The sequence below is a fragment of the Lolium perenne genome, chromosome 3 (genome assembly GCF_019359855.2).
Source record: "Lolium perenne isolate Kyuss_39 chromosome 3, Kyuss_2.0, whole genome shotgun sequence".
NCBI classification, from domain to species: Eukaryota; Viridiplantae; Streptophyta; class Magnoliopsida; order Poales; family Poaceae; genus Lolium; species Lolium perenne.
In genome coordinates this window covers 343,050,995-343,066,206 of record NC_067246.2, presented here as the reverse complement: position 1 = coordinate 343,066,206, position 15,212 = coordinate 343,050,995, and the positions used below count along the sequence as shown (strand labels likewise).

At 45.6% G+C, this 15,212-nt stretch overlaps 1 protein-coding gene across 1 annotated transcript; it reads left to right on the top strand.

Annotated features, from left to right (window-relative positions):
* The first annotated feature begins 4,826 nt into the window (after nt 1-4,826).
* LOC127346060 (receptor kinase-like protein Xa21) lies at nt 4,827-10,790 on the top strand. The gene is made up of 2 exons (XM_051372593.1): nt 4,827-8,576; nt 9,893-10,790. Exons 1-2 carry the CDS (start codon nt 5,759-5,761, stop codon nt 10,297-10,299), a joined length of 3,225 nt encoding a protein of 1,074 aa, XP_051228553.1. The 5' UTR covers nt 4,827-5,758; the 3' UTR covers nt 10,300-10,790.
* The last annotated feature ends 4,422 nt before the right edge of the window (nt 10,791-15,212 follow it).

The following is a 15,212-nucleotide window of genomic DNA, read 5'->3' as shown; positions in this document are numbered from 1 at the left end:
CTCTATACCTTGTTCAACCTCGTCTCCTGACAAGTACTCTTTACTCGTACTGTGGTATGTGGTCTCTTATGAACTATTCATATGCTTGCAAGCTATTTAGACGACATTCCACTGAGAGGGCCCAGAGTATATCTATCCGTCATCGGGATGGACAAATCCCACTGTTGATCCATATGCGTCAACTCATACTTTCCAGATACTTAATCCCACCTTTATAACCACCCATTTACGTAGTTGTGTTTGATGTAATCAAAGTACCTTTCCGGTATAAGTGATTTACATGATCTCATGGTCGAAAGGACTAGGTAACTATGTATCGAAAGCTTATAGCAAATAACTTAATGACGTGATCTTATGCTACGCTTAATTGGGTGTGTCCATTACATCATTCATATAATGACATAACCTTGTTATTAATAACATCCAATGTTCATGATCATGAAACTATGATCATCTATTAATCAACAAGATAGTTAAGAGGCTTACTAGGGACTCATTGTTGTTTACATAACACACATGTATCAATGTTTCGGTTAAGACAATTATAGCATGGTATATAAACATTTATCATAAACACAAAGATATATAATAACCAATTTTATTATTGCCTCTTGGGCATATCTCCAACAAGTACCAACTAGCTACTGCTAGAACCCGTAGTCCATGGGGGAACTACTCACGGAGCATGATGGAGGCGGTGGCGTCGATGGAGATGGCTTCCGGGGGCACTTCATTGTCCCGGCGGCGTGCCGGAACAGAGATTCTGTCCCCCGAAATGGAGTTTCATGATGGCGGCGGCGCCCCTGGAGTCTTTCTGGAATATGATGGATTGTTATAGGGTTTTCACGTCGCGAGGAATATATAGGCGGAAGGGCGGTGTCGGAGGGGTCCCGAGGGGCCCACCCCATACCTGGGCGCACCCCCCTCCTTGGTCGCGCCGCCAGGTGGTGTGGGCCCCCCTGGCCCTTCTCCATCTCTCCTTCGGTGTTCTGGGTCCGTCTCGGTGAAATAGGAGGTTTGGCTTTTGTTTCATCGAATTCCGAGAATATTGCCCGAACAGCTTTTCTGGAACCAAAAACAGCAGAAAACATGAACTGGCACCTCGGCATCTTGTTAATAGGTTAGTCCCGGAAAATGCATAAAAACATTATAAAGTGTGAGCAAAACATGTAGGTATTGTCATAAAACTAGCATGGAACATCAGAAATTATAGATACGTTGGAGACCGTATCAGCCCTCTACTTTCTACGAAACCCTAAGTCTACAATCTGTAGGTATTGACAAGTTAATCCCTTGTCACTTACCTTCCCTCAGGTAGAAGGAAGACGCGATGCGAAGAGGCACGAGCTGGTGGCCTCCTTTGCCGAGGACATGGGAGACGGCGTGCACAACACCGTGCTACTTCTTCCTGGCTAGAAGTGGAGGATGATGGCAGGGGATGGCGGTCCCGATAGGCACATCATCGTGCTCTTCTTCCTGGCCAGAGGTGGAGGAAGAGGAAGGATGAAGCGCCCCTGGCGGCATCTCGTGCTCCTCCTGCTGAGAGCTCTTGGCGGCACATCCGGCTCCTCCTGTAGAGCCCTGGGAGGAGAGACGAGCGACAACATTGAGGGGACCCTCCCCAGCCTCGCTCCTATTGTAGCCCTCCTTCTACTTCCTTGATCGAGAAAGATGTGCGGGAACCAGAGGTGGTGGTGCGAGCGGCCGCCGGTGTTTCCTCCTGACGACGGCGGTACGGTTCAAGCGGCTCGACCAGGAGATGGGGCAGCGGTGGAGAGGGAGGGGTTGGGTATTGGGGAGGGCAGCCACGAGTGGGGATTGGCCTCCCACACATCGCACATCCCCACTACGCCCACCGACCCTACCCCCGCAATGAAGTGTGACCCACTCAAAACCAACCCTATGTGACTGACAACAAGTGGATCTGGCCAAACGTGGGTCCCGCACACAACCACATGCGGGTAGAATGTGGCCATTCCATGACTTGGTCTAGGGATGGGAGGAAGCCAACACGTCCACATCCAATGAGGAGACGCACTGCTTGTCCGGAATGAATGACCAAGATCCACCAACTGACGCCTACTGACAAACTCCAACGGCTCAGAATCTGAAATCGTTGTGAGACCCCTATGGGGGCATCTATTATACCTTTACATATAGACAATTATATATGTACTTAAGAATGTTATTACTTACACAAAATATAGACAATTATGTCGTCTAGAATTTTCAGTTGAGATATTTGTAAATCTTTATGATACAAAGTTCTCTATAAAATATTTAAAAATACTAAAATTAACCAGAACACATTTATACTCATATTAATTATGAGTTCCTCAAATTTATCCGTTGAAGCATGCAATTTTTCCTTTCTATTTTTCTCAAAACTAAGATAATCGATTTTATGAAGGTTTTTGCAAATGCAATGTATGAAAAAGAAGATAATTATGTACACCTATTTGAAAATGGTAACTACAAAAATGGATAATAAGTAAATATGTATTTTACTATTTATCAACAAATATGTAGGATTAGTTATATTTAGTGTAATAGAAAACTATATGAGTTTGGATTATCCATGACACAAAGCTTTTGTTGCTACCAGACTTTATGGGATTGATGTCCACAAGGTTTGAAGGTGACTCCAACTTTACGTAACATGTTACCCAAGCCTCAACAAGACTTAAGGATTTGACTGAATTAAAGAATACCTTGATTTTTCTTGGTGTATAATAGCTTAGGAATTGTTAAATATGGAGTTTAGACATGAGAATAATTTTGTCATAATCGGTTGCATTCGGTCCGTATCTCTGTTTGGGCTTGTTTTGTTTGGGTGGTCGGTATCTCTGTTTGGGCTTGTTTTGTTTGGGTGGTCACGGGTTAATTCTGTGACAACAGTTAAGTTTGATTTGGTTTTGTGTAACAAATGGTTGGGTATAATTAGTTATAGGCTCGAACAGTTTTGGTTCGAAATGGTTTAACTTATAGGCCAGACCCGGTTGCAGAGATTTGGTTTACGCGTGTCTGCTGTGCCTTCTCCTTTACGACTGCATCAGCTGAAGCCAGTGACTTGCCGGCCCTCCTCCGCGATAAAAATGCCTAAGTTTTTCTAACCCTCACCGATGAAGGCGTGCTAGCAGCCTTCTGAGGCTCCACGGCTACCCGTAGCAAACTAGCTTGACTGGTCAGGGCCAGAGATGTGGTTTAGGGAGCATCCTACAGTGTCGGCACTCACGTCAGTTAGGGTCTCGGCGGTTGCCCCATCAGTGAAGGTATCGGTATGGGGATGGCCGTCCGGCAAGGCCGCAAGCCTCTCTGCTACCTCATAGGCGTAAAATCGATCTACCGAGTCACAAGCAATCAGAGCAGAATGACGACACCGAGATTTGTTAACGCAATTCGGCAACTTGCCTATTTTGCGGGGCATGACTGTGGGTGCTTCTCCCCATTGAAACCGCAACACTTGGCCTCCTTGGGCGCCGAAAACACATGCCGCCCGCTCCCCTTGCGCTCTAGCTGCTATCAAATCGTCATATGTAACATTGTGTGGCACCCCCAAATCCCATTCGAAATGGATGGTGTGAGTTTCTCAAATGCGGCGCATAAACCATGTTTGTCAACCAACTTTGTTCAGTGGTTGTAACATAATTGGTTAGTGGGGAAAAACCGGGCCGGGACTCAAAATAATTTGGCCAAGTGTTTGTTCCTGAACGAGGGAAGTGGAAAGAGAAACAGGGATAGGGAGCTCGCCTCCTTCTTTTTTGTAATCGCAAAAATTGTACGAAGACCCTTCTTGTTCCAGGCATACGTACCCTGAGACGTGACGGTGTCACTTTTCTGGCCCGGTAAAGTGAAAGTTATATAAATAAGAATAAGAAACAGAAGCGTGTTGTCAACAATCAAATTCTCGTAAATAGATAGTGCGGTTGCGTTGTTTCAATTCTGCTCGTCGGTCAAAAGTGTGGTCCCGCTTACTAATACGGAGAGGGTTCCGAATGATAAAGACCAATCCAAAATGATAAAGACCAATAGAAAACTTCTGCTTTTCGTTGGTAGAACCCACACCAACTCTTTTCTCTAAATAATAGAGAGATCTCGCGTCAATAAAAAACGACCAGAGGGTATATACACGCTAGAACATATCTAGTGATAACTCCCCTTATTTGATATCATGTACTACTCTTCAAAATTTTAATTGTAAATTTCAGAAAATTCAAAAATAAAATTTGAGGTGTTCACAAGATGTGTGTTCACATGCCTTGTAAGTTTCATAACAAAATTTAAAATACCCTAAGAGAAACAAAAAAGAGAAATCGCATGAATAGAGTCACATGAAGACAAATACACAAAATGCCAATAGCATTTGTCCTTTTTTTTCTCTCTTTCTGTATTTAAAATTTGGCTGTAAAAATACTAGAGAATGTAAATACACATCTTACAATCCATTACTTTCCATACATAGGCAAGTGTATATACAGGTATATCTGAGATGGGCCTTCCAGATATTTGGGCCCTGGCTGGCCTCACAGCCTGCCCACCCCTGCCGTCCGCCTCCGCCTCCGCCTCCGCCTCCGTTGCTCGCCGCCATGGCTCGACTTTGTTCTCTTCCCTCTTCTCATGCAGACGGGGGTCGGCTGGGGCGCGCTCGCCTCGGAGAGCCCAGCTTCTGCCGGCCGCGTCTGGAGGCAGCGACACAAGGAGCGCGCGGAGGTTCTAGAGTCCAGTTCTCACGGCCGGAGACAGGATTGAAGCTACGCCTGGGGATTGGGATCTTCCCCCGAGAAAGAAGTTCCATGTGGATGTCAGCCTGCGCTTCGGTACGCCACCTTTCCTCCTCCACAACCACCCATGCCATCCTTTGCAATTTGTAAGTGGGTGGATTATGGCGGGCTGGGCTACCGAACCAGGGTAAAACAAACTTGACTCATCATGTGTTTTATTATATTAGCACATCAAGAGTTCGTTTAAAATAAGGGCCTCACGAAGAATCTTGGATGTGTTCCTGAGAATGACCGATCTATGCCGTATGCACCTCTATGTTTTGAGTCGCAAAATGTTCGTCTTTCAACAGATGCCGAGGTCGTGACTGTTAGGCTGGCTGTTTGAACTCTTGGGCAACTTAATGTTCAGATGAAGATGACCGAATGCTACTAAGCAGGTCTTCTTTAACTAGCTTCTGGTGTGGCATGAGCACTGATGCAGTTGAACTGAGCGTAACAATCCACTAGGATTATTGGTCGCTGTCATCTTTTTTTTTTCTCCCATAAGATGTCGACTTTGTTGATCATCCATATTGGCAAGTAGCTGCCATGTCGGAGTAGCCAAGTTGGCCAATTTGAGCAATAATTGATCAGTGCAGAATCTTTACAATTTTGAAGATCGAACCATGAGGATCTGAAAAGAGCCCAATGCTTTTGCGAACATAAAGAAATTGATCCACTGATTGCAGAAAGCAGAAACCAGTGGTCATCCATTGCATTGCAAGTGGCTGGCTGCTGGGCAACTCCTAGCTCCCCACATCCAGTAATATATATGCCATGTAAGAAGTGGCAGAACTAGATAACTATAATGGTTTTGGTTGCGCACATAGGAAAGGAACAGTGTTCTTCTCTGGCGGCTACATGACCCTCCTGACAGCTTCCTAATTTAGATATGCACTCCAACTTGCTCCTGTAGCCTACTCATGGTGGAAGCAATAGCATTGGTCTGCTTATCTTTGCTTTTCCTCTGTCCACATGGATAGGACAGTTACATAAGTATGCAGGCAGACTTCCTTTCCAGCACGAACAATAGCATTACAGCACAAGTGTGTCCAAATAGCTACATCCTGATGGTGGAGGCAATAGTAGTACTCTGCTTCTCTTTGTTGTTCTTCTGCTCCAGTGCTGTGGTGTCTCTAGGGAGCAACAATGCCAGAACCGACGAGCTTGCGCTACTCGCCTTCAAGTCCATGTTGTCTAGCCAGTCCGATGGCTTGCTAGCAACATGGAACGCTTCAACACACTACTGCAGCTGGCCAGGGGTTGTTTGCAGCCATCGGCACCCAGAGAGGGTTGTCGCGGTGCGCGTTGAATCCTTCAACCTTTCTGGACGCATCTCTCCATCCTTGGGCAACCTGTCACTGCTCAGGGAGCTGGACCTTGGTGACAACCAGCTTACAGGGGAGATGCCTCCAGAGATCGGCCAACTCAGAAGACTTCAGTTTCTGAATCTGAGCACAAACCATCTTCAAGGAAGCATCCCGGTGACCGTGGGTGGATGCGCCGAGCTCATAACAGTTGACCTCAGCTCTAACCAACTCCAAGGTGAGATTCCAGCTGAGTTAGGTGCCTTGAAGAATCTTGTCAGATTGAGCCTTCATCAGAATGGTTTTTCGGGGGAGATCCCTCAATCTCTATCAGACTTGGTATCCATGGAGTTCTTGTCTTTGCATGACAGCAGATTATCTGGTGAGATACCACAGGCCCTAGGTAACCTCACAAACCTTCGGCATCTTAATCTTCAGGGCAACATGTTATCAGGAGTTATTCCTGCATCTTTTGGCATGTTGTCCAGATTATCTTTCCTGTCCTTAAGTTATAACAATTTGAGTGGACCAATCCCGACTTCCTTTTGGAACATTTCCTCTCTAACTATTCTCTCTGTCCAGCAAAACATGTTAAATGGAACTATACCTCCAAATGCATTTAGTAATCTTCCTTATCTGCAGAAGGTATACATGGATAGTAACCAGTTTCACGGCCATTTACCAGCCTCGCTAGGTAACTGCTCCAAATTAACATGGCTTCAGTTAGGTCGCAATTTATTCAGTGGCATTGTTCCTCACGAGCTCGGTCGATTAAAAAAGCTTGGCTGGCTACAGCTCTCTGTTACTTTGCTAGAAGCTAAAGAACCGAAAGATTGGGAATTCGTAACAGCATTAACAAATTGCTCTGACTTACAACTGTTGGGATTGGAATCTTGTAGCTTTGGAGGAGTCCTTCCTGATTCAATTTCCAATCTTTCCACCTCGCTATTGTATCTTGACCTTTCACGAAATGCAATCTCCGGGCACATACCTAGAGATATTGGTAATCTCATTAACCTACAAGTGCTCGCCCTTTCTGAAAACTCTCTCACTGGAACTCTTCCATCTTCTTTGGGTAGTCTTAAAGATTTGCGTGAATTTTCTGCATATTATAACAAACTAAGTGGCTCCATTCCGTCAAACACAGGAAATCTTACAGAGTTAAATCTCTTTGGAGTGGATGTTAATGCCTTAAGTGGTGAGATACCAAGCACACTTGGAAACCTAACAAAGTTAGTGGGGCTAGATCTTTCAGTCAATAAATTTATAGGCCGAATTCCTAGTACCATATTCAACATCCGTACACTCTCTAGAGGTTTGGACGTATCTGAAAATAACCTGGAGGGATCAATACCTGTAGATATCGGGAATCTGATAAATATGGTAGGATTTGATGCAAGTTCGAACAAATTATCAGGTGAAATCCCTAATTCTCTAGGCGAATGTCAACTTCTCCAAAATCTTTATTTGAACAATAATCTCTTCCATGGTAGTATCCCTTCTCTCCTGGGCCAGTTGAAAGGTCTAGAAACTCTTGACCTATCAAGCAACAACTTTTCGGGTCAGATACCCACGTTCTTAGGTAATCTTAGCATGCTCTATTATCTAAATCTTTCATTCAACAGTTTTTCCGGTGAAGTGCCAAACTTTGGTGTTTTCACAAATGCTTCTGGAATCTCAATCCAAGGCAATGACAAACTTTGTGGTGGCATACCTGATATGCATTTGCCCCCATGTTCTTTGACATTACCTAAGAAAAAACATAATTCTATTGTTATTCCTGTTGTTGTTTGCCTCATTGCAACAATATCCATCCTTTTCTTGCTCTACAAATTTCACAACTGCCGCAACAAAAGCAAAACAAGAGACCCTACAACAACACCCTTGCAGGGCCACCCATTGATCACTTATTCTCAGTTGGTGGGAGCAACAGATGCCTTCTCATCTAGAAATCTTTTGGGTTCGGGAGCATTTGGGTCTGTGTTCAAAGGAAATATGGGTACCCAAGCTGGTGAAGGTACAAGTCTAGTTGCCGTGAAGGTTCTGAAACTTGAAACTCCTGGGGCGCTTAAGACTTTTGTTGCTGAATGCGAAGTACTGAGGAGCTTGAGACACCGTAATCTTGTTAAAATAATTACAGCTTGCTCGAGCATTGACACCAGAGGCAACGACTTCAAAGCGATTGTGTTTGAGTTCATGCCTAATGGAAGTTTAGATGGCTGGCTGCATGATGCTACAAATGATCAAACAGAGCAAAAGTATTTAAATCTTCTAGAGAGAGTAACCATCCTCCTCGATGTGGCTTATGCGTTGGATTACCTTCATTGCCATGGACCTGAACCTGTTGTACACTGTGATCTTAAGTCAAGTAATGTGCTCTTGGATGCTGATATGGTAGCCCATGTTGGAGACTTTGGGCTTGCCAAAATTCTTGTTCAGGTAAGCTCGTCCTTTCATCAATCAACGAGGTCAATTGGATTTAGAGGGACAATCGGTTATGCTGCCCCAGGTTAGTCTAATATGTTTCCATCTATTTTTATAACGTTTTGCATTGATTATTCCTTATCAATTCATGAAACATCTCATAAAAGGACTTGCCAAATAAATTATTAGTTTTAGACGTTTGCTCTAGTACAACCCTCCCACGAACTCAAGCTTATCAAGGGCTGAGATCGTTTCTCACCCTTCATAAGCTTAGTTGTGACACTATAGGAAACAGTCAAGGTACCGACGGCTTCTGGCCGTCGGCATCTTACGACATCAGGACAGGCTAGTTTGCCGCCGGCGTAGAAAAAGCCATCGGTGTAGCATCAGGCTGGCCGTCGGCATAGAGGTTAACGTCCATTTGTCAGTTTTTCCAAAACAAATTCAATTTTTTGACAGTTTAATCAGCATGCTTAATATCAGTTTAAATTACTTACTAATAGTCAAACTTCCACTCGGTACCCATTCTCAAACTGAGCCTATTCCAGCACGCTTAACCTCTTCATGGTTAACTTCTTCGTTCCTTTCGGATGAGCTTCCGGCAGAGAAGTTATACTTTGTTGATAATAGTATCCTATCAATCGTATTAACTTTTAGGCCATGATGTCACACTTCTTTATTATTTGAATTTCAAAAAGTTATTTGACTAATTAACAATGAATAGGTAATAACAATCTTGAATTCAAATAACAACAAAATGAATTTTACTTTTTTTTAAAAAAATCACCGAAATCTAAATCCTGAAAAATCTCCTATTTCCCTTTTGATTTTGAGGATTCTAAAGAATCCATAAACGGTCATAGGCGGTTGAAACCGAATGTAAATTTTCTGTAGATACATTTTTATATAAAAAACGTTTCATCGGAGGTCGTATGTAACCAGAAAAGCCGTTGGCGTAGGATTTGACCGTCGTCACCTTGAACGTTTCTTGTAGTATGAAGGGGTACGAAGCAATCTCAGTCCTTGACATGTTTGAGTTTTGGGGTAGGGGTTGTACTGATCCAGCTTCTTAGTTTTTTTTTAAACCGAATGTAAAATTTTCTGTAGATACATTTTCATATAAAAAACGTTTTCATCGGAGGTCGTATGTAACCAGAAAAGCCGTCGGCGTAGGATTTGACCGTCGTCACCTTGAACGTTTCTTGTAGTACGAAGGGGTACGAAGCAATCTCAGTCCTTGACATGTTTGAGTTTTGGGGTAGGGGGTTGTTCTGATCCAAGCTTCTTAGTTTTATATGATACAAACGCATTTCTTATTTTACAATATTCTAGTGTACTTCAAGTTTGTATCTAGTTGCATTATAAACATAAGTAATTTCTTTTTCAATCTTAATGCAACAGAATATGGTGTTGGAAACACAGTATCAACAAATGGAGATATTTTCAGTTACGGGATTCTAGTGCTGGAAACAATAACCGGGAAGAGGCCTTCCGATGGTGGATTCAGGCAGGGTTCAAGTATTCGTGATTACGTTAAGCTGGGTCTACACAACCAAGTGATGGACATTGTTGACATCCGGCTTTTTTCAGACCTCAAGAATGGGCTACGGACCATTAGTGATTCTTCTTACCAGAGTAAGATCGATTGCCTTGCTTCGCTACTCAGACTCGGAATGTCCTGCTCTGAAGAAACTCCATCGAGTAGGATGCCGACGGGTGATATTATCAGGGAGCTGCGTGCCACCAAAGAATTGGTCTCTGTCCTAGGGAATGCAGAACACGAAGATGCAGGAACTGAGCTTTCATGATTCAGTTGTTGCACACACATTGTGAACTTCCATGTCCAAATAACTCGTGCACGTGCCAGAAACGATCTATGGTTATCAGAAAAATATTGATCATCCCTGTTTATGTTGTATTATGATCCAAATTCGAAGCAAGGCCCGTCATCTGGTCTTTCCACTCTTTGGACCGTCGGCTAGAGTTTGTCGCTTCATTGTAAACCCACGGTGATGTCTAAACACTTCTGAAATAGTGAAGAGTTTGCTGACCGGCGCTTGTGGGTTTTTCCCTTTTTGAAAGGGTTTTTCACGTTAAATCTTGTGTAATTTTATTTTTATTCTTTGTCATTGGCTATCGTGTTTATAACAATTTAACCGCTGCATTATTTGGTTCCTTGCTTGTAGGCCAGGAATTTGCTAGCCAAGGCAGTAGATTGTTTTCCTTCCCCACCTATACTTTGTTGAACCTGTTTTTGTTTTTTTATCTTCTTGTTAAAGTCCTAAGGAAGTTTGTTTTCCTTCACAGCCTGTATTTCGTTGACCATTTTCTTGTTTTCCTATCTCCTTGATAAATTGCCAAGGCTGTAATCTGTTTAACATTTGTGGCGTACTCTCAAGAACATGTCATGTTTTTTTTTTGGATGAAGGTGTGCTAAATTATCATAGCCATTGGGCTCTCGAGAGTTCTTGTCGATAACCATGTAGCGATGCAAAAGCAAAGTTAGGTTGACACATTATTTTTTCCTTTTACAAGTCAATGAGAAAGGAATGGCTCTACGAACTCACGGATTGGCTGATTTCGAAGATGACACTAGAGGGTTCAGGTTATCAGCATGTGGGTGGTTTGATCCGTGAGATCAAACAATTAATTTTAGAAAAGGGTGAGCACTGTTCTCATAATTGTAACTAGAAGGTATACACGGCGACACGCAGCGCCCGCGGAAGCAATCTTTTGGCATAGCTAGTGGTAATTCGGTATGTATTGTCTTCGAGCAGAATTGTTCTAATAGGAGCTGAGCTTGCAGTCTGAACAAATGAAAGATCATGTTTGGCACACAATATTGTTGGACTAAATCCAGTGCCGGGGTGACCTGAACATAGAACGTTGTGGAATGACCAACTCCATAATAATTCGTCCCATGCTTGAGGTAAAGATGTGAACTTAGTGACTAAAATCAGACAAACCTCAAGTATCAGAATATGCTAACGCTCTGTAATTCTGAGTCTGAGGCAGATATACATAGATAGATATAGGCTTGATTTGTGATATACTATAGAAGTAAATACAATATATAGGATTAGATGCTAATATTTTCCAAAAGTAGCATAGTAATTTATTAAATTTAGCTGTTTTTTTGACGCAACTGAACCGGCTAAGCGAGCGGTTGAACCGGTGAACCGATGAGCCAGTAACTTTGCCGGTTCACTCGGCAGTTTGGTTTTTATAACTATGCCTTAAACATCGCGCTGGATGCAGATGAAGTCAAAGCGGCCATTCTGGAGATACATCCAGAAAAGACTTGGGGACCGGATGGGTTCTTGGCGTGTAACTTTGTATAGTTAAACGTTTGTTTTTGAACTGAAGGAAAAAAAAAAGATTGTTATGTAATATATGCTGGAGGGTTGCTGTGACTCCTCCCGGATGCTACTATGATACCTTAGCTTCATTGTAATAAAATGGGGCTGGCCCCCCCCCTTTTTTTTCCGGAAAAAAAGATTGTTTTGTTTTATTTGTGCATGATCAGAGCATCTCCAGTCGCGTCTCCCAAAGCGTCCCCTAAACCGCGCCGGATTGAGCGTTTGGGGGGCGTGTTTCGTTCGTGCCGCGTTTGAGGGACGTCGCTCCCCAGCCGCGTCCCCCAAACGTCGTCCCCAAACATTAAAATACTTTTTTTTATTTCTTTTGCATTTTATTTCAATAAAGAGAAACTAATACATAATTGGGAACGTGGTTTACACGAAGACACAATTTGGAACATGGTTTTCCACAAACGAATACATAGTTTGAACCATGGTGGACACAAATATAAAATATTGCAAAAAACTAAACCTAACTAGGTCGTGCATCGAAGGTTTCCTGTGTTCGCTGCTAAGAAAGAACAGTCGAGGGCACACCCAGTCACCCAAACTGGAAAATCCAGCGGGAGATGGTGCCCTTGTTGGTTCTACCGATGACGGACATCCAGAAACCTCCGTGCACGTATTCGCTGCGAAGAAACAACACTCTTCATCAGTCGTCCTCCTCGTCGGTTCTGTCGCCGTGGTAGTCCCGGCGGCAGCGCGTCTCGCCGAAGACCTTGACGCTCATGTCCCTGTCGCCAAAGTAGCTTTGGGGGACGCTTTGAAGGACGCGACTGAAGATTCTCTCAGGAGCTCACTTTTTCTACCATATGGTATACGTGGTGAGCAACCCTAAATAATTGTTATAAAAAAAACTCACCTTTTATCGTCATGAATTTGGGAGGAATGAGAAGGCGTTCCGTGCATTCAATTCCGTGCCTACTTGGGTTCGTGTCTGCCCGCGCCTGCCCGGCTGCTAGGAGGAAACGTGTGTTCCGTAAAAAAAAAGGAGGAAACGTGTGGGATCAGCACTTTTGCACTTTTAGAACGTGGCACTGCCGGACTAGATTATTTCCTAATTTAGATGGGGTACCACCGTTTAGCTGGGTCCATATAGAATAGAAAAGGCTCAGAGCATCTCCAGTCATCTTCCCGATAAGGTCCTCATGACGTTTTTTTTCATCTGAATAGACGAAAACGATTCAATTGCGCCCCTAACCCTCGTTTTCGTTCGGATTAGCCCTTTCATCCGTCCAGAGAGCCCAGACCATCACCGGGTTCCCGAGGCCCGATCGGAGACTCCGGATGAAACAAAAGCGCACGAAACGTCGAGCGGGCCCGCGTTGTCGGCGACAGAACATGTAGTTCACTCCATTAATTTCGTTTTCCCTCCAAAATGCGCCGCATAGAACCGTTTTCCCCGCCGAATTTCGGAGAGCTACCACCATTCTCCCCCACAGTTGCAGCTCCTCCTCTTCCCTTCCACCACCATGCCACCGAAGAAGCTCGCCGTCGATTGCACGCCGAAGGCAAGGAAGCCACGGACGCCAAAACAGGTGGCGTTCGACGAGCGCAAACTCGTCGATCCATACTTCAACAAGACGGTGATAGAACGCGGCGACAAGGCAATGGGCACCCATTGGGAGATCATTGAGGTGGCGTGCAACAAGTGGCACAGCATACATGAGGAGATCGACAAACATGTTGTGAGCGGTGAGGACTTTGAAGCAAAGGTATGCTCACTCGCTGTGGCTCACAGAAATCTTAAATCACTGGCTTGTTTTTGCAGATTCGGCGGGCGCTCGACATGTACGCGAATGACAACGACGACCAGATGTTCAACTACCTCAACGTGTTCACCCGCATCGTGAAGTGCGACAAGTGGAAGGCGATGCGCAAGAATCTCGCCAATAACAAGGGCGAGCAGTACAACCCCGACGATCCAGCACCTACCGCGTCGGCGGGCCGTCCCAAGCTCGGCCAGAAGAAGCTCAAAGAGCAGAAGAAGGCCGGCCATCCAGCCGACAGGTTGCAGGCGTCCTTCGACAAGTGCAGGGCCGACGCGAGGGCGCACGCCGCCAGGAGGGACGACAAGCACGACATGCGGTGGAAGGCGATGCTCGCCAACCAGGGCGTCCGGATTGCCTTGCTCAAGGAAACCTCCGCGGCGAAGAAGAGGAACACCGACCTGGCGTTCCTGATCGGCGGCAACGACGCCAACATGGACGAGGAGACGAGGGTTTGGTACGACGCCCATCGCCAAGAAATCCTTCGGCCACCGTCGGCTCTTTCGTCCTCCGCTTCGATGTCAACTACTGCCGCTGCGACAACTGCAGACACCGATGCTTCGCCTCCCAATGCCGCGCTAGACGCCGATGCTCAGGACGGGACCACCGATGAGCCTGTAATCGTCTAGTTTCGATCGCCGGAATGTGGCTGATCTGATCACCCGACTTTGGCGATTCTTTTGTGTAGCGGGAAGACGATATTTTGAATCTATCGCGGCTGATGGGCGAATGTCAGGGGTGCGACTGGGAAAAAGTTGTACATCCAATCCGGTGTTTGTTATATCCGGATTTTGCCCGGAGGCTCGAACAGCTGGAGATGCTCTCAGGGGTTACTAGATCTGCTGCCGGCGGGTAGAAGTCCGGTTACGATTCATATACGGCAGCAGCATGCTTACTAGGATTGTGAAATCTGCTCCTAGTAGGAGTCCGGTTCGTATTCATACAGCCTCTCCCGATTCCGTGGAAACTTGTATAAATTCGACATCGGCTGGCTGGCTGGATTCAGGGCGCGCGGTTCTGAGGATGTCGATGTCGACCGAGCAGCAGCACTGCCCCGTCATTGGAAGCAGGAAGGGGCGAGCCAAGTCCAAGAGCAAAACAGCACAGGCCGATCCATACGAGTCGGCGTACGGCCGCATCCCCTGGGAGCTGTTCCGCGGGAGGCCATGGACGTACCCCGGAAAGCTCGACGAATCCATGCTGGGCAACTACGTGCTGCTCCTGGGCAGTGTGATGCGGGTCCGGCCGCTGAGCAGGACGAGGACCGTCGTGGTGCTGCTCACCAGGTCTAGAACGGTGCGCTGCGTGGTCGCTGCCGGTGCCGATGACGAGGGGGTGACCACGCGCATGGTGCGCTTCGCTGCCACACTGCGCCGAGGGACCTTCGTCGATGTCGAGGGCGTCGTCTCCCCCCTTGGGACGGAGACGGATCCGCTTGACACAACACAACAGGTGGAGATTCAGGTCAATAAGCTCCATACCATCGCTACCAACAAAGATGGCAGTCCGCTTGATGGGGTCACCACGACGGAAGATGACACTCCGATTGATGTGGTCACCACGATGGAAGATGGCAGTCCGGTTGATGGAGTC